The 18,444-nt window shown below is 48.2% G+C and overlaps 1 protein-coding gene across 1 annotated transcript in view; it reads right to left on the reverse strand.

Moving 5' to 3' along the window:
- The window catches only part of LOC149365978 (uncharacterized), a 247,465-nt gene that overhangs the window by 32,891 nt on the left and 196,130 nt on the right, over positions 1-18,444 (reverse strand). The window contains exons 6-9 of the mRNA XM_089547446.1: positions 12,530-12,814; positions 10,023-10,310; positions 3,567-3,745; positions 2,916-3,055 (exon numbers count right to left, since the gene is read on the reverse strand). Of these exons, the coding sequence (XP_089403572.1) occupies positions 2,916-3,055; positions 3,567-3,745; positions 10,023-10,310; positions 12,530-12,814 (892 nt within the window). The remainder of the gene's footprint in view (positions 1-2,915; positions 3,056-3,566; positions 3,746-10,022; positions 10,311-12,529; positions 12,815-18,444) is intronic.

An 18,444-nucleotide genomic window follows, 5' to 3' on the forward strand; every position in this document is an offset into this window, starting at 1 on the left:
AGAAATCGTGAAGAGTAGCGAACCGGTTTTCTGCCGGGTTTGGATGACATTAGCTCACTTCACCTCGTGTTCGGTGCAAGCTGCACGCTCGGTTCTGCAATGGCTTAATGAAAAGCGGTGGGCGTCAGCGCGAACGTTAGGAGCGGGGTCGCTGGTACGAGATTACGCAACTGCACCGCGCTAAAAACTGCGACCCCAAGAAACTCCTTGCTGATCGCACCATGAAGCAGAAAATAAGAAAAATTGAACGCAATAAACCTAGTATTATAATATTACAGCGCGTTTGATGGCGTTCTTCTAGAGTGGCGCGGACTTTAATCGAAGTATTCTCCTGTACAGCATGCAGCGAAACTACACTAAAACTCGCACAGCCGCCGTAACTCCGCTAGGTTTTTATTTTTCTTCTAAAAAGCGCTCTGACCAAGCAACTTTGCTTCCATACTGGAAGCGGCGTTCGAATAACTACTTGCCTCGTAAAATAGATTTATTTAAACCGGTTGACGCCGTCGCCCTTCTTGCATGCAATAAATATAAGTGGCTGGAATACAGATGCAGCCCCAGAGGTCCTACCATATAATTTTACACGCGCCGTGAAATTTTTCCGCAAATTTATGACCGCAGAGCATAAACAAAATTTAGATCCAGTAGACCAACATATGCTCCTCTGAATAAGTTTATGCAAGTTTCTCAAACAACCAAGAAGGCAAATTATCAACACAGCTAGTGGTTGCCTTTTCCGAGCTTTTGGCGGCGGTCGAACTTCTATGGAGGCGAAATTCTAGAGGCCTGTGTACTGTGCGATGTCAGTGCAGCACCCCAGGTGGTCGAAATCTCCGGAGCCCTTCACTACGGCGTCTCTCATAGCCTGAGTTGCTTTGGGACGTTAAACCGCCCTAAACCATAAACCAAACCATAATGAGACGAAAAATGATAATGTAATTCGCAGCTAGCTGCTGTGATCGATGCTACACAACAAGATCAGTCGCTCTTCTTTTCGATGCCGACGGTTCCACGAGGACTGGTAAATTTATAGCTAGTCAGTAGTAGTAAACCTTGTTTTGAGTTAATGATGTTAAACATAGCAGAAAACAGCGCCTAGAGATAGGCCAAGAAACAGACGGCATACAGAGATCGCTGAGTCTGTTGTCCTGCTTCTACGCGTTGTTTTCTGTCATGTTTACTATTCTCCAACTACGTGCGCTTCAGACTTTCATCTAGTTAATTATGTTGCAGTTAATCTGTAGTTACCGTTAGTGACAACATAATGCCGTAAATTTTTGTAGTGCTCATTCTTCAAAGCTGTCCGCACTCCGCTTTATCACTTTGTAACGCAAGACAGGACCAGATTTACCTCGATTGATCGTATCAAGGTGGAGCCGATTCTATACGTTGTTCCAGAATGTTGTGATAACTTTGCATGCGTATCTCGAAAGTTCGCTATCATCTTTAAATTGAGTGCAGCTGAGGTCGACAGGCATTCAGCTCGACGACCGCCGAGCATGCTTGTTGCTACACCGCCACCGAGTATATTTTGGGGCGCAAGTCAGAGTATAATAAAGAGTTTCGTTTGAAAGCCCTTTTCGCTGTTTTCGTGCACGGCGGACTGCTGTCTTCACTACGTGAGAATGAAAACACAATGAGCCGTGAGGGGCGTCATAGTGCAAGGTTCCTGGTTAATTTCGAACGCCTGGGATGCTTTAACTTTGAAACCGAGAGCTAGATGAAAACTCGTCTGGTCGGAAGCAATCATATTAAAACGAGAAAATGCAGGCGCCGACAAAGAAATTCAGGAAAGCAACAACACTGCGCTTTACCACCAGCCGAAACTTATTATCGTAGTTTTACTTAATTTCTTGATAGTCATCCAAACTCTTGCGTTTTAGTACTGCATCTTTCACTGAAATCGCAGTGCAGAGGCGTTTTTTTTTTTATTTCGCTTCCGTCGAAGTGCGGCCGCCGCAGCTGGTACCGCCCGAGCAGCTATGTACATCCCCATGGCCACTCAGCCACGGAAGCGGGCACAATTAAGTTATCCTGAAACAAATTTATTTATTTATTTAGAGCATACTGCAGGCCCAGTGAAGGGCCCTGGCAGGAGGGGCACAATAAGCACAGTGCAAAAAGTACAAAACAAAATAAGTAAAAATAAGTAAATGCTTGGCGTTTCGTTTTATTTAACGGAAATTAACGGGACCAGACTCTTCTTGAAAGATAGTTAAACCATGCTGGCTAATTATTCATATTATGTTCATAAAAAAATATTTGAACGAAGTATTCATCTTAAAAATAACCCAAGATTAGAAACGACACTCTGTAGCTATCATGGCAGTGTTTATAATACAAAACATCAGAAATGATATAACACTTGTATTTTTCTTTCCACCGGGTGCACGCTGATGTGAAACCAGCTTCCAACTTCGCTTCGGACTCCTCTATTATAAAAATGGTCTATAGACAGTCTATAAAATTCTTATACACTTTATTGCCTTCGTGCAGTTATTTTTCTCTAGTCATAGTCTATAGGCTCTCTATAGAAAAAAGTCTACTAAAAGTGTATGGCCATAAACGTGAAGATTATTTATAGACTGTATAGCATTTGTATTGCCTATAGGCTGTTCTCTAGGATTTGTCTATTAATAGTCTATATACTTTATAGACAGAAGTTTATAGAATCTAAAAAAATTTGTAAGGGTTGGGAGCAGCGGCAGGAAGCTCTCGCTAGTAGTTTCACAGTGATGGCGCCGAGTGCTCACAGCCGGTCAGCATGTAACATGGTGAAGGCCACGAAACCCATCACTACAAAGGTCTCACTGCTTGAAAGCCGATGCCGGAGTGATCACCTATCACTCTATTCTGCAGCTTACTGTCTACTACTCCGTTAAGAAAGACAGCGCAAAATGAAAGCACGCGCTCACCCTTCGAGAACCTGCTTGCCTCCACGTAGTTTGCGCTCCACTTCCTCGTAGTCGCACGAGATGTCGATGCGGCGGTCGGAGCTCTGCAGTACGTACGGGTGGTGCTGGACGACGATGCTGTTTAAGAAAGTTCCGTTGCCCTGAAAGGAGCAATTAAGACGCGGGTGTAGACAGTCTGCATTTCAGAACTCTTGCCCTGAAGCTCATGATCACCCCTAACACTGCATGTTGAGTTTCATACAATTCTCCACGAGGCCTATAGGGTACACATGAGAACACGTAAACACGACACATCGTAGCCATCACCTTCTACTGCCCTTTGTTTGAAACAAAATACATAGAAAAAACATAAAAATGACAGACGCATGCTGCAGATGTTCTTACTTGCCTTTGGAAAACAGAGCACTTCTACACCACTATCGTTTTTAAACGGGGTGTTACATAACATGGCAATAAGGACACCTATCTTTCTTTTTTTCTTTTTTTGCTGTATAGCCTGTAAAATTAGTTCATTGCATCGCGAGGTTTGTAAAATAAAGACTCATAGAAATTCTGCCTCAACTGCGGTTCAGTGCATTCGCAAGGTTTCCAAAATAACGTCTAATAGAAGTTCTGCCTGAACTGCGGTGACGGTGTTGGTGCATGGCGTACCAGGTTCTTGGTGCCGCACTGGCGTCCATGCAGTGGGACGGTGAGAGCCACGTGACCGGTGTCGGTGACGGAGGACGAGAAGCACTGGTGCGGGTGGCCCACTGCGTAGACCCTGCCGCGGAACGATGACGTCACCTGGATGATGGCAGTCATGGCGGTCGCCTCGCAGCGCATTTCCACTGCGCAGGAAAAAATAAAAACAAAGAATACAGGACAAGCATTAGGAATAGACGACCATGGAGCAAGAGCTTGCCGTGGTAGTGCCGCGCCCCGCAACAAAATATCATAGACCAAACATTAGAAGGTCAAAATGAAGTCCTTTCGGAGCATTTTCGCTGCCAGCCGCCGCGGTGGATCAGTTACGGCGCTCGGCTGCTGACCCGAAAGACGCGGGTTCGATCCCGACCACGGCAGTCGAATTTCGATGGAGGCGAAATTCTAGAGGCCCGTGTACTGTGCGATGTCAGTGCACGTTAAAGAACTCCAGGTGGTTGAAATTTTCGGAGCCCTTCATTACGGCATCCCATATAGTCTGAGTCGCTTTGGGACGTTAAACCCCATAAACCAAAGCAAACCATTGCCGCTGCATCTGCAGGGCGTTTTATTCGAAATGTTTCCCATAAAAACTTCTCATTCTCGCATTCGCGAACGATCCGCCGTCCACTGGCACTGCGTTTCGGTTTCTTGTCTCTGGTAACTCTCTACGCATGCGTACCAGTTCACCAAAAAATGCCGAGTAATCAACTGGAAACAATAACCCAAGTACTTGAAATAGTAATAATAATCTCTTGTAATAGCAATAACAGTGCTAATCTGTGAGCTAATGTGGCACAAGAGCCCCAAGACGTGACGGCTCTTCGTCGGTAAAGTGCAGCTGCCCAAACCTTTAACTAGCGTGCGCGACGGCTTGCGCCTCACGGAGGATCAAACTTGCGGAAAGGGCAATACCAGGCAAGGGCTTGGTGAGCCTCTGCTTAGACTCTGCTTAGAGGTTAGTTCCGTTGTAACACGCAGGAGCACAGAAAACGCCAACGTCGCGTACGCTAGTCAAAGATCTAGGCGGGCTGTACATCGAAACACCCTCAAATCCGCAAGAAAGGCTACATTCAGTGAACTGAAAGTGCAGAGGTGTACCCTGTCCGCACGACAGCACGTACAGGCGGAGCGCCCAAGCTTACTACCTCCATAGCGACCACTATACGCATTATGCACGCTAAAAACGCCAGCAGACCTCGAAGTATACAATGCAGCTGCTACTTTGATAACTCGTACCCATGTCTCATCCCCAATGCGCATTCAAACTCCATTGGACGTCTTGTGGACGTTTAGGACGTCCACAGGACGTCCAATAGAGTTCCAGTACTCATTGGGATCTTAGTTCCCACGCCCCCATATCAAATTCCCGAAGTCTCTGTCCATATCACAGCTCGAAACCACATTAGCCTATGTTCGACCTTGCTCAAAAGATCAAAGCCTTCTCGACGCGTGATTCTTCATGACGAAGATATCTCATAACGAAGATTATCTCTTTCTCTCCAGGACCAGAATTGATCCTATACTCTTTAATTCGAGAGCATTAAAAATTTCATCAGGAAAAAAAATTCGGCTGTTGGTTGCAGGGAAGTGACGTCATCAGACCTGTGAATTCCCATTTGCCGGAGGAAAGTGACGTCACTTCCGATGAAGGCATCAACAGCTTCTAATGCTATCGCGTTGCAAACATATAAGGTAAATAGGTGTCCCTGTCAACTATTTTCATTCAGCAAAACGCAAATATAATTCTCTAATATTGAGTAAGTAGCCTCAATGAAGCAAAACAGACGTGCAAATAAAGTCAGCAGTAAACACAGCAACGTGCAGTTTACGCGGCTGTTACAAGGCTGCAAGCTTGCAGATTCCTGAAATGTTACAAAGCTTAGGTGCGGTGCATCTTCACTGCGCTTATACCTCTCTTTCCTCGCGCCATTGTCGTCGAGTGATACATTTGTGCCATAGGACGCCGGCGGACCGTGGTACAACCCGGCCAGACGACTTGGTCGGTGTCAACGTTCGCGCCAGACGGTCCACGGTCGACTGGACTGTCCACACCATTAGGCAGAATTCCCTAATCGCATTTCGGACTCTCCGCCTTTTCCAAGCAGAACCCGAACACGGCAGCTGAATCGCTAACTGCACAAGGCCTGCGTCTTACGACGTTCTGTGCAGCGCAGCCGAAGCTGGGGGAGTTAGAAGGAACACGTCGTGAAACACTACATAACGCAGTGTCTATCTGATGTTCACTACAGACGCGTTTGTCTTCTCTGACAGTTGATTAGGCCGTGCAACGTGGAAGTTGATTAAGTCCTCGCATCAGAGAAGACACAGGGACTACCCGGCGAACCTTTAGGGTTAGGCACCTCAATGAGATTACAGTAGCCTTCAGAACACCCAAAGTGTCTTGAGTACAGCGGCACAGTACCACCACGTTTGGCCGTGCTGAACAGAACTAACTTCGGGCGATAAAGTCGCCAACGGCTCCGGACGAACGCCACGCGCCGTCCGCCTTTGTCCACGCGCGCGAGCACACAATGGATGAGGACACTTCTCCCGCTCCGGCAGAGAAGCCGAACGCACCGGCGCATCATTTCCTACGAGAAAGAAGAAGAACAAACATCGAGCATGCAACCATGCGGAGACTGGTCGCCGACGGTCCGTCTCGTGCCTCAGAAAGAAGCATCGCCACTCCTCCTCCTCAGGTAAGCGCGCCGGCGGCCACTATGCAAACACAACACGCAGAGAGAGACGGGCGGTTCGGCTCGATCGGCGGCAGCCGAGTGTTGGAAAGCGAAAGTGCAAGGTAGAAAGAGTCAAAGACCCTGGCTGCGTTGGCTGCCCTGCCCGGTTGCCGAGTCCGGGCTGCCAGCCTGCGGGGAGCGCCAACTGGTTTTTCGGTGGCTCGGCGCAGACGTCCTTGAGGCGACGGCACGAGCCGAGTAACTAGTTGCGCGTCTTCGGAAAGGGAAAAGAATAAACGAGCGCTTGGGGGGGAGGGCCTCCCGTCGTCCCTTGCGTAATCGTGCTCTTGTTGCCGGACGTGGCATGGGGGGATGGGGGGGCAGGGCTCGAGAAGTCGGTTCAGAGAAGCACGCTAATGCTGGCGTCGCCACCGATGATATTTTCTAAGAACTGCGCCTTCAGCGAACGCTGCGCAGAGTTAGGATATGGCCCCTCGATCACGCTCAGTCGTGAGTGTTCCCGAATTTCGAAAAAAGTAACGCTGTATAGCTATCATTAACGTTACATCACTAGCAGGCAGCATGTATACATGCAATCATGAATGCAGAACAACATGGCGGTCAAAAGAGCCGGCCTTCGAACCCCATTGTCCCGCTTCCAGGACATAGCAGCAGTCACTGTGCTCGAACAATGCGCAGCCTTCAGATCCCTGTAGGCCGCGAGCACATCGCAGCGAGAATAAACAGAGCCGAAATACCTGCTCCTCTTGGAGCACCACTTACGGTTACCTGAGTCCTCGGTTCTAGCTTTCGCAGCGACTTCCTAGTAAAATGTTGTTTCTGTCAGTTCAGTGTTACTACTCACGAGCTTTCCGACGTCAATAAACTCTACACAGCTTGGCGAGGAAGGAAATGAGAGCGATACTTCATTCAAGCGAGTTGCATAAACCGGCCGAGATGAAGTCCTATCGCGAAGTTGTGGACTCATGTGTCATGAGTTCTGATGGTCAGCTTTGCTCCAGGACTGCGGCTGTGAATAAACTGAAATTACTTCTCAGCGAAGGCTAAAGTGGAATCTAGAGAAAAGGGTTCACCTTAAATTGAGGACAATTCAGCGATCTAAGGAAAAAAAATTACAGGTGTAACGTCAAGATACATTAAGATCAGAGCGGGTCAGGGAAGAAAGGCGAGCTAGTGACATCCTAGTCAAAATCGGGAAGAAGTAATGGGCATAGGCAGGGCATGTAATGCCAGGGCAAGATGACCGATGATCGCCAAGGGTAACGGACTAGATACCACGTGGACACAAATGTAGCAGGGTATAGCAGAAAGTTGGCTGGACGGATGAGATAAAGTCATATGGTGGCTGCAGCTGGCATAAGATCGGGTTAATTTGGAGGGGAGAGATGTTTGCCCTGCAGCGTGCGTAGTCAGGCTGATGATGATGATCATGATAATAAGTTCTCCCCGAAAGGACAACAGGCTGTCTACGCGAAAGCAGACGCCATAATATCACCATCAGCATCGTCATCTCCCTAACTACATCTACTGCAGGACAAAGGCCTCTCCCACTTCCCTCCAAATAACCCCGTCCTGTGTCATCTATGGCACTCCTATCCCTGCAAATACCTTGCTCTCGTGCGCCCACCCAACACTCTCCTGGCCCCTGGTACGTTTGCCTTCCCTTGGAATCCACTCCGTAATCCTAAGACACGACCGGTTACCTTGTTTTCGCATTGAATGAATTGCCTCTGCCCACTTCTTCTTCTTGATCTCGGCTAAGATATCACTTATCTCCTTTGTTTCCTCACCCATTCTGCTCTCTTCCCATCACGACATCAACAAAGGCCTTTCCCGGTATACTCTGTTTTACTGCGATAGCAGTTCCACTGCCTCTTTGTGAAAATTTCGTCGTCGTCGTCATAGAGAAGCCTCGGCTAGTGAAGCCTGCACTCTCAGAAGTGCCACCCTAACTCCGCCCTCCAGAAGCGTCATAAACCAGCCCATCACCTACCCGCCAGGCCTCCATCCACTAGAAGACTACGCAGAAGCGGAACGAAAAAGCGACGGCGAAATCAAATCAAAGACGCAATAGGAAGGCGATCAACGAACGCAAAGGTGAAATGTAGAGTCGTGAACGATATATAGGGGGACAAAGTTTGAGCATTCATCTACTGATTACTACATAACTATGTTTAACAAGCACAGTTCTTTTCTGACTTCAAGCTATTTATCCCCCTCGCGAATAATATCCAAAAGTAATTCTCAAATTTAGTTGAGAAATAACTAGCAAATTCGCATATTTGCACAAAACGTTTGTTCCTTTTCATATTTCTCACGACTGTATACAACCGTCACTACTAACGCAGATTCGTCACATCACATCGCACGCTCGCCTGTGCATTTTAGTAGCGAGTGCTACATTACCCATAGTCTCGCCGTTTTGCTGGGGGCTTTCGGCGGCACTTGTGCGCATGCGCGAGGATCCGAGTGACGTCACAGCCGCGCAGTTGGTGCCGCGCTGCTCGCCTCCGACCGAGAGGAGCTGCCGAGTGACGTCAAAGCTGCCGGCGCCGCGCGCCGACGCCGCTCACCTTCAACCGAACGGCCGCGTGTTACTTTACGAATCAATGGGCCGTGTTCCTGGCAGTCAGTAAAGTTGAATAACAGGTGCCGCCTTCACCACATGTCTCGTCTTGAATGTCTCACACGTAGCCATGACGATAAGCAAAACTAGACGTAATCAGGGATATACCGTACCTCTCGCTACGCATATCCTGGCATAGCTGAGCTAAGCCACTGCCAATTTCATTTCATTTCCTTTTATTTCCTTCAAGGCCCCATGCCTGGGGTATTACATAAGGGGTGATAACTAATAAGGAAAACGTTCTTACAACTGTACATAATTTGTTACATTTTCATTGAACCTGGATGAGCAAGTGATGGTGGCAATGTCGCTTGGAACGCCGTTCCAGTCTGCAGCTATTCGGGGAAAAAAGGAATTGGCGAAGGTGCAGTGCGCGAGAGTGGACGGGCCACATGAAAATGATGACTGGTGCGGAGTGATATGCGTGCTGGGGAAGGAAGAATATAAGGAGCGGTGCGCATGGGGCTATTGCAGATTTTATGAAACAAGGATAAGCTGGAAGTGCGACGACAGAGTGATAAGGGCGGTAAACCGGATGCCGTTTTCAAGGCACAAACGCTAATGTCAAAAGCATAGGATGCGTGAATAAACCTGGCCGCGCGATTTTGGACGGTCTCAAGAGAATTAATGAGATAAGCTTGATGAGGATTCCAAACTGGTGATGCGAATTCCAACTTTGACCGGACGAACTATTTATAGGCTAGTAACTTAACATGTTGAGGAGCGTGATGAAGATGACGTTTTAGGAATCCTAGCGTTCTGTTGGCTGATGATATTGTGTTACTGGCATGCAAACTCGAGGAAAGATCAGTGGAAAGAGTTACGCCTAAATACTTGTAGGACCGAACTGGTTCTATGGACACATCAGAGATTGCGTAGGAACGAATAAGAGGATTACGACGGCGGTGGACAGATAAAAGCTTGCACTTATGAGGGTTAAGTTCCATCAGCTATTGCTCGCACCAGTTCTGGACAGCATTAAGATCACTCTTGAGTCTTCCGGACAGCAACTTTGGTACTGGGTCACCAAATGTGAGACGGCGTCGTACCGGGCTACAAGAACAGGGGGGAGGGGTGAGAGAGAGAGAGACTCACCGTCGATGCAGGAGCCCTTCTCGAAGAGGAGCGCCGCGTCGTCGTCGGACGCCGCCCTCTCCTCGGCGGCCGAGGGTGTGGCCTCCTGTTGGGCGCTGTAGCTGTCGTCGGGGCTCAGCAGACACAGGCGGCGCGACTGGTCGTACACGAAGCTGCGGCACACGAAGACCGTGTGGTTGACGCACGACTCCTGGCACAGGGCGTGCGACGTCGCCTCTTCGTCCACGAACACGTGGCCCCGGCTCAGGGACCGGCCGCGCAGCGGGCGGAAGTTGCACCGCGGAGGCTCTGCGAGAAACAACGAGAAAAAAATGATAGAAAGAAAATGTTGCCATGGTGGTTCGATAAAACACACGAATTTTAATTTCCAGCGTTTCGAGGCTGAAGAGACAAGCTCCAAACATAAGACCTCTGCGTGGTTTCCACTTTAAGGAGTCTGCCGAGCATAAACAGACTCTACGTTAATCTTTCAGTGACGGGAGTTGAGCGTCTTGAAACATAAGCGGAATTGCGTACAAGGCTGCTTACTGGATCGATCATCTTGATAGCCGTAGTGGCGTTTGGTGATGCCAGAAAGTTTCTGTTCCATTTAGTATGCCTTTGTTTGCTAATTACTGGGTACATCCTTGACTGCCGGTATGTGTAATGGAAGCCATATTGCACTGTACACAATTTGGAAACGCACCACACGACTCCCCAATCCCTTTACAAGCGAAGCTCACTCGACAAGAGACACTGCAGCTTCAAATAATTACGGACCACAGCCGCTATTTTCTAGCGAACATGGATCCTCGTTACGCCACCAAGTAAAGGACTGTCGTTTAATAAGCCCGTGGAGCTTTCTAGAAACACTTGCATCAGTCAAAAGATAAACCAAACTGCGCGTATCCTCTTCGTCAGGCTACAGGCTGCTTCGAACCCTCAAATAAGTAAGGTGCCTCCAGTAATAAAGGGAACAATCAATTTGCATAAAAAAGGGAATCTTTCGGTTCCTTTCTTAATGAAGTTAAAAACGACGATTGAATAATATACGACAAAAGGAAAACCAGCTAGACAACAGAATAAATTGTGCTTGTCGCACATAATTCTAGACTAATCATGCTTCCTTTCCCTGCTTCCTTTCCTGTTGCAGCGACCTGTGCAAAGAGACGGTTTTAAGCCGTCGTCTTCCAACCTGCCGATCCTCGTTCGCAAACTGCCGAGGCATGCAAGCCCGATTCAGGCAGACCGCATCTGATTCAAGCTCATCAGGTGTCTCGACAAGCGCTTCTAGTTTGAGCGGCTGCCACTGCGTGCTGCGTGGCGCCGGGCAATCAAAAATTACCGCGGCAATTTCGAATTCTCGGTACACCCCGCAAAAATTTCATATGGCCGTCAAAACTCTGCGATGAGAGTGCGGGAAGCATTTTGAAAGTCATATTACGCAGGCGTAAAAAAGAGTTAGCCATCGGTATCAACATCTTCGAGCACCACTTCACTGGAAGCTGTAGCTTTCTCTCAGTTATAAATGAAAATATCTCCATTGTCACGAGGTAACCATAGCAGGATACAACTTAAAAAAAAAAAAAAGCAGTTGCTAACACTGGGACGCGGTTCGCGGCGTCCTGTATTAATCCGCTGGCCAATCGCAACAGTAAACGAAATCAGCTTTTTACTGTTTCACTATATCAAACAATCCATGCATCAAAATTCTAGAGCTCATAATTCTTTTTCTTGTGATAGGCTTCTTGTTTACGTAACAAGAAACATTAAACCAGCGGACTACTTTTTTGTCGTGGAGGAATTTTGTGCGCGGAGGGTGAATGTGGGAGGAGCTTCACTGCAGACTTAAGTTGTATACTACTATAGCTGGTGTATTTCAGACATAACTTCACCAGCGAAAGTACGAGACAGGAGGAGAAGAACACAGGACAACGCTGGACTAACAACTCACAAGTCACTGGACAGTTGTTAGTCCAGCGTTGTCCTGTGTTCTTCTCCTGGTGTCTAGTACTTTCGTTGGTGAAGTTATGTCTACTCGCCATTGTCACGCGGTGTTCGCTATAGACGACAGATGGCGCCAGTTGACGATGCCCAAGAAAGCTGGGCATATTTAAACAAAGGGTTTCTAGGACTCACCGTCTTTTCTTGCCTTTTTCTCTTTCCTCTGATCTCTTACCTCTCCTCTATCTGCACGTGGCAGCGGTGGTGGCTTGGCTAGAGCCAGTAGCAGGCCCGTGCAATTTCCTTTTCATCCTTCTCTCAGTCACAACAACAACAACAACAACTCACCGGGTATCTGTCCTCGCTTCGGCGAGCGCGGCTTCGGCCGCTTATCTGTTTTTTGAGCAGCGAACGCAGTTGCTGCCGCGATGCGCATCTTTTCTTTCCTTTTTTCTCTTTCCTCTGCTCTTTTAACTCTCCTCTATCTGCACGTGGCAGCGGTGGTGGCTTGGCTCGAGCCAGTAGCAGGCCCGTGCAATTTCCTTTTCATCCTTCTCTCAGTCACAACAACAACAAGGACTCACCGGAGACGCACTGGTTCTCGCTGTAGAGCACGTCCGCCGAGGCGGCGTCGTCGAGCGCCGTCCTGCGGAAGGACTCGGCGGCGGTGCGTCGGTCGTGCCTGCTTATGACGCATCGCTGCCGAGACGCCTCGTAGCGCGTCGAGCGGCACACGAAGCTTGTCTCGGAGGCGCACAGCTGTAGGCAGCCGTCCTGGTCGACCACCTCGGAAACCACCCGATCCTCGAAGCCCACCAGCTGGAAGCGGGGAACCCGCTCGAAGGACCAGTGCCGCAGGCACGGCCTCTCTGCAACAGGAGAAAGAATTCCTGCCTTCACCACCCTTACAATTTTTTTTTTTTTGTAGCGAAAGCTACATTGGCCGTGAACGTGCGATTTCGCTGTGGCGGTGCTCCGAGGAGGCACAGAGACCGACCTTGAGCCGTTGCCTAGCAACCGCCGCAGCTGGCGGACGCCGCGCGCTCGCCGCGCCATCTGGAATGACGTCACACCGCGCGCCTCACCGCGGAGCCGCCACCGCTGTTTGGTATGACGTCACACCACTTGCCTCGTCATTGCGCTCGCCTCCGCTCGCTTTGCCAGCTGTGTCGCATGCTTTATAACACACTTTCGCCACGGATATCCTGGCATAGCCGAGCTAAGTAAGCCACTGGCAATTTTTTCCCCATTGTGTTTCTGTGATTGTGAACTATAAACCCGTTGTTGACAAACCTGGCAGCACGGGAACCGATGCCTGTGGTTTTAAGGTAGGCAATTCCTGGCCATCAGACTGCGTGCTTTCATTGATCAATGTCAAGCTAATTTTCAGTCGTCTCTGAAAACGAAAGGGAGCTGTACGGACGTACTGGCGTTGGTTGCGACAGCATTTGGCAGCAACGCACTCTGCATACATTTGCCGCCACCAGAAAGCGAACTTCCGGTACTTTCTACTTCGGAATCAAAATAATCGACCACAAAAACAACGGAATAATCCTGGCGCTTTCTTACCCTCAACGTCAGCACCCTATTCTCCCGAACACAAGCATATTGACAAGTTCTGCGTTCACCCTCTGCCGAAGAGCTTAATAAGTGTGCAATGGCTTTCAGTTTTTTTTGTCACTCCGGTGTGTCGTTCTTTGCTCAGCCCAAGCCTTTTATATGAATTTCACAAAGCACTTAATCTTACGCTCTTAGGCAATAAAATTTTGGAGGACGCTTAAGCTTCGCCTTTAAGGGGGGATGAGGGTATTAGAAACTGTTTTTTATTTGTTAACATACCTTTCTGAAACTTAGCACCAAGGTAAACCATTGAATGATGATTTCGAATATGCATTTAGATTTCAAATATCTCACGTGGAAAGAAATATATGGCAAAATAAAATATCTTAATTAGGTCATTTTTACGGGCCTTTTTATAAATTTATCAGTTAAAGAAAGGTTTCTTAGAGAGTCTATAGAGGGTCCATAGACTTCTGTCTATAAAGTCCATAGACAAATCCTAGAAAACAGTACATATAGGCAATACACATTCTATAGACAGTCTATAGACAATCTATAAACTTATGGCCATACACTTTTTGTAGACTTTTGTCTATGCACAGTCTATTGACATTGAATAGACGAAACGATATATATATAGGAAGGCAATAGAGTCTAAGTAGTCTACAGACTGCCTATATGATTTATGGGCGTTTAACGTCCCAAAGCGACTGAGGCTATGAGGGACGCCGTAGTGGAGGGCTCCGGAAATTTCGACCACCTAGGGTTCTGTGACGTGCTCTGACATCGCACAGTAGAAGGGCCTCTAGAATTTCGCCTCCATCGGAATTCCGCCGCCCGCAGCCGGGATCGAACCCGCGTCTTTCGGGTGAGCAGCCGAGCGCCGTAACCACTGAGCCACCGCGGCGGGGCACAGGCTGTAAATATCATGGCTGACACTTCCTATTGACTGAAAAATCTTTTTCAAAAGGGCCTAGAAAATGAATGGGATGTGCTGAACTTCCGAAATTCCGCGATGATTTTGAGCGTTCAGCGCTACGTGATACCTGTGGCAGACGTGCAAACTATAAGCATTTGTCCAGATTACCCGGGCTTGACATGTTTCGAAGCTGCCAAGAACTTTATTCCTTCAGCACTCCTAAACTTAGGACTTCCACTAATGTTCCACGAATGCTACAAGAAGGCCCGTGTACTGTGCGATGTCAGTGCACGTTAAAGAACCCCAGGTGGTCGAAATTTCCGGAGCCCTCCACTACGGCGTCTCTCATAGCCTTAGTCGCTTTGGGACGTTAAACCGCATAAAGCAAACCAAACCAAACCAATGCAACAAGAACCCTGCTACTACATGTGTTAGAAGCGGATCGCTTGGTCTTTATACTTTTGACGAAGACTGCACCGTTTTACGGTTTTTCCAACGAGCAAGGCGTCGCGCCGAACGGGTGGGGGCGTTCCGTGGACCCCCTGGCAGCGCTACAACACGCTGTCGCGTTCCACTCCTAAAGGCGAAGCTTAAGCGTCATTAATTAGCAGCTAATTAGTATCTAGTCACTAACCAGCAATCAGACATTAATTAGTCATTTAACATTGCTTAGTAATTAGTACTTCATTAAGTTTGACGTCATCCAGTGGTGACATCCCCAGTGCCACAGAGGCAGTCAAGGTGGTGTGCAAAACGCTTTCGCCTCTACTCAGCGAAGCGGAATCTGCCGCTTTTGACGCCGAGCGAGGCGGAAAGCGGCGCGGCGACAAACATGGCGGCGCCCTTCGAAGCCGGACACCCCGCTTCGGATTGAATTCTCGTTGTTGCTGCCTTTTTCAGTGCGTTCACTGGCCAGAAATGCGGCACAGGTCTTTCGCTTCCTCTCACCTCGCCTCTAAGAAAACGTATAAGTGATAAATTTGCTTTTTTTTTTATTCAGAGTGACGATTCTGCCGCTCCTAGGCTTAACAGCCGAGTCGGTTTGTTGACAGCAATGGTTCTCGCCCTCACAACCAGATGATGCCACTATAGACTTAGTTTATTTTTGCGTCTGTGCTAGCATACGCTGAACTAAAAGTGAGAATGCGCCTGCGTTTAACGTACGTAAGCATGCATAAGCTTATGGTACGTAGACAGCGTAAATTTATGTTGTTTTCTCACTATATCTGGGTATGCCGCTAGCAGCGACGCGGTGTGAAAAATCGAGAAACAGCAGCGGCGCGGCGGATCCGCCTCGCCCGCGCGTGACCAAGTGAGAACAGGTTCTTGCTTTTGCGGAGAACGAATCCGCTTCTCTCGCTGGATTTTTGAGCAAGTGTGAACGCGCCTTTAGACAGTCAAAGTGCCCCCTGAAATGCCGCCACCACTGCGATTGCCGCGCCGTTGCTTCCGCAATTCTACTCGGGATGGCCATTGGTCAAATCCACGGTGTAAGAAGTTTCTTACACCGTGGTCAAACCAGAGCCAATTTTTTTTTTCACGAAAAAAGTTAGCCCTCGAAAATTCAGCCATTTCAATTGCTTACCCTCTAAAATCAAATACGTGTGATTAGATTGCGAAAAACGAAAAAGTCGTGCAAGCGAACAGAGGCGAGTGAATTCACCCAGAGAAAAACTTACACTGGAATTTTAGCGGAGCATACGCTTTTGTTCAAGGTTAATTAGAAACTTCTTCTTTCCTCTCCACCACATTTGCGCAAAAGATTGCCTGATTTAAAGAAATTTGGCACACTTTTATAACAGCTTCAGAAAAGTGACCAAACAAGTTCGCCAAAGCTTGCGCAAGTGGGCTTCACAATACATGCACAACGCAAAAAAAGGACAGCCCAGCTCACGCTCCCCCGAGAGCTAGAGCGCACGCGAGAAATAAAACCATCCCCGAAGCGCTCGCGTTCTATTTTTGTCCAAACTTGAATCGTGAACGCCGTAATCTTTGTTGGGGCTCTCCAAAAGGGCCAAGAAGTTCCCTTGCGTAATCATGCGTAAGGTTCCTTGCGAAATTAGCGAGCATTTTTCTTTTCAGCGAAAACCCTTTCAAAGAAGACATTCGCTACGGTCGATAGTTGCTGCAGTCCGCGAAGGAGCCCCCAAATATAAGCGTAAAATACAAAAAAAAAGCGTAATTTATAGCGTATTCGTCGTAGTATATACCCGTGCCTGGTCATCTAGAAAAGTCGGTAGCGGAAAACTTGTTTACCAATAAAGTTTTCGCGATCAGGAGTGACCGAAATTTTGTCTTTATTTTTTTTTATTCGCTGCAAACACGAAGCAACAGTGTATGTGGGATGTTGCAGCTTCTCTGCTCATGCGAGAAAGGCGCTGTGTTAGCAGATTAAACACACGCACACACACACAAAAAAAACGGGAGTGTTCCGGGCCAGAGCATTTCCCGGCTGTTTCGCATGCGTTATTTCTTCGAAACGCAGTTAATTGTACATTTCTCTCAAAGTGCTGCGTAGAAGCTCGCCACCTAATCTGGACTCTACACCCGTTTTTTTCTGCTATTATGAAGGTCGTGCGCTTAACAACAGGAAAATATCTGCCTCTCCCGTAAACGAGAGTAGAGTAAGCATGAAATGTTTACGGGCCTAATGCCATCTCGGTGGACACCCGAACCGCACCGTACAGGAAGGGAGGAACGCCACCACCCGTTCAGCGCGATGCCTTGCCCTTTGAACGCAAGGTTTTTTGAGGAAAGGAAATGGCGCAGTAATTCTCTGCCATCTCGGTGGACACCCGAACCGCACCGTAAAGGAAGGGAGGAACGCCACCACCCGTTCGGCGCGATGCCTTGCCCTTTGAACGCAGCGCTTCTCGTCCGGATCACGTATGACAACGAAGTGTAACGTGGCATTTATGTGCTTTTTGCACGCGTTATTAGAAATCGGAAATTATAATTCCGTGCATTATCAAACTCACAGCTCCACTGACATCTTGATAAACATTGAGAAGGCACTGGCAGCAGTTATTTTTTGTCTCATTTGGAGACCAACCGGCGCTTGCATGCCGGTCGCGTAGGAGGGCTTAGAGAGTCTCGTTAAATCTCGTGAAGTCTCGTACGGTGCCCGGATGTTCTCGTTTCAGAGCCCGGATGAGTGGAATTCAGTGCCCGGATGATGGCTCTCGGTCTCGGCGTGACGTCACCACACTGCCGACAACGGGGGCTAAAAGCATTTCATGCTTAAAAATGGTAGGGTTTTAACGTAGTTATCCGAGCGTACTAGCGGAAGCATGTGTTTAGCTTGATTTGCTCATGGTTTTGCTTTGCTTGGGGGATCGTCGGCACGTCTGGCGAGGATATTAGACTCAGGTAAAGCTCTGGTCGAGGTTAAGCTGATCTCATCTGCTCGCAACGCAGATGGAATTAGGTGACGACGACGATGTGTAATGCGCAGTGCGAAGGTGTGTTGCAGTTTACACGAGGCGTGATCGGCTGCGGCGATAGCATAGTGCTCTCGTGCAGTGGCCAGCGAAGCTGATCTGTTCGCACCTCCGCGGGTTCGAATCCCAGTCGCGGCATTCATTCATTCATTCATTCATTCATTCATTCATTCATTCATTCATTCATTCATTCATTCAGGGTCAGGGTCAAAGCTACAGTGATGTCCCGGCTTTTGCAGCTTCGGTCGCGAAATAGAGCTCTGGCTCTAAAAAAAACCCTCATTATTGTGAAAAACCTAACACTCGCCAAGAAATTGAAGAACAGGGTAAGAAACAAATGACGTTTCGGGACCCCTACGGATCCCTTGTTCACATGTATGATATGTGAACAAGGGATCCGTAGGGGTCCCGAAACGACATTTGTTTCTTACCCTGTTCTTCAATTTCTTGGCGAGTGTTAGGTTTTTCACAGTGGTGTCATTTCCTCGCCAGATGAGTTTTCGTCGAACTCTGGACTAAAAAAAACCCTACTGGATGTCACCAGGTCCATACTTCCCTTGCTTGTTAGTCTGGGCCAGCC

Source organism: Amblyomma mixtum, chromosome 1, assembly GCF_055824585.1.
Source record: "Amblyomma mixtum isolate Tamu chromosome 1, ASM5582458v1, whole genome shotgun sequence".
Taxonomy (NCBI): Eukaryota; Metazoa; Arthropoda; class Arachnida; order Ixodida; family Ixodidae; genus Amblyomma; species Amblyomma mixtum.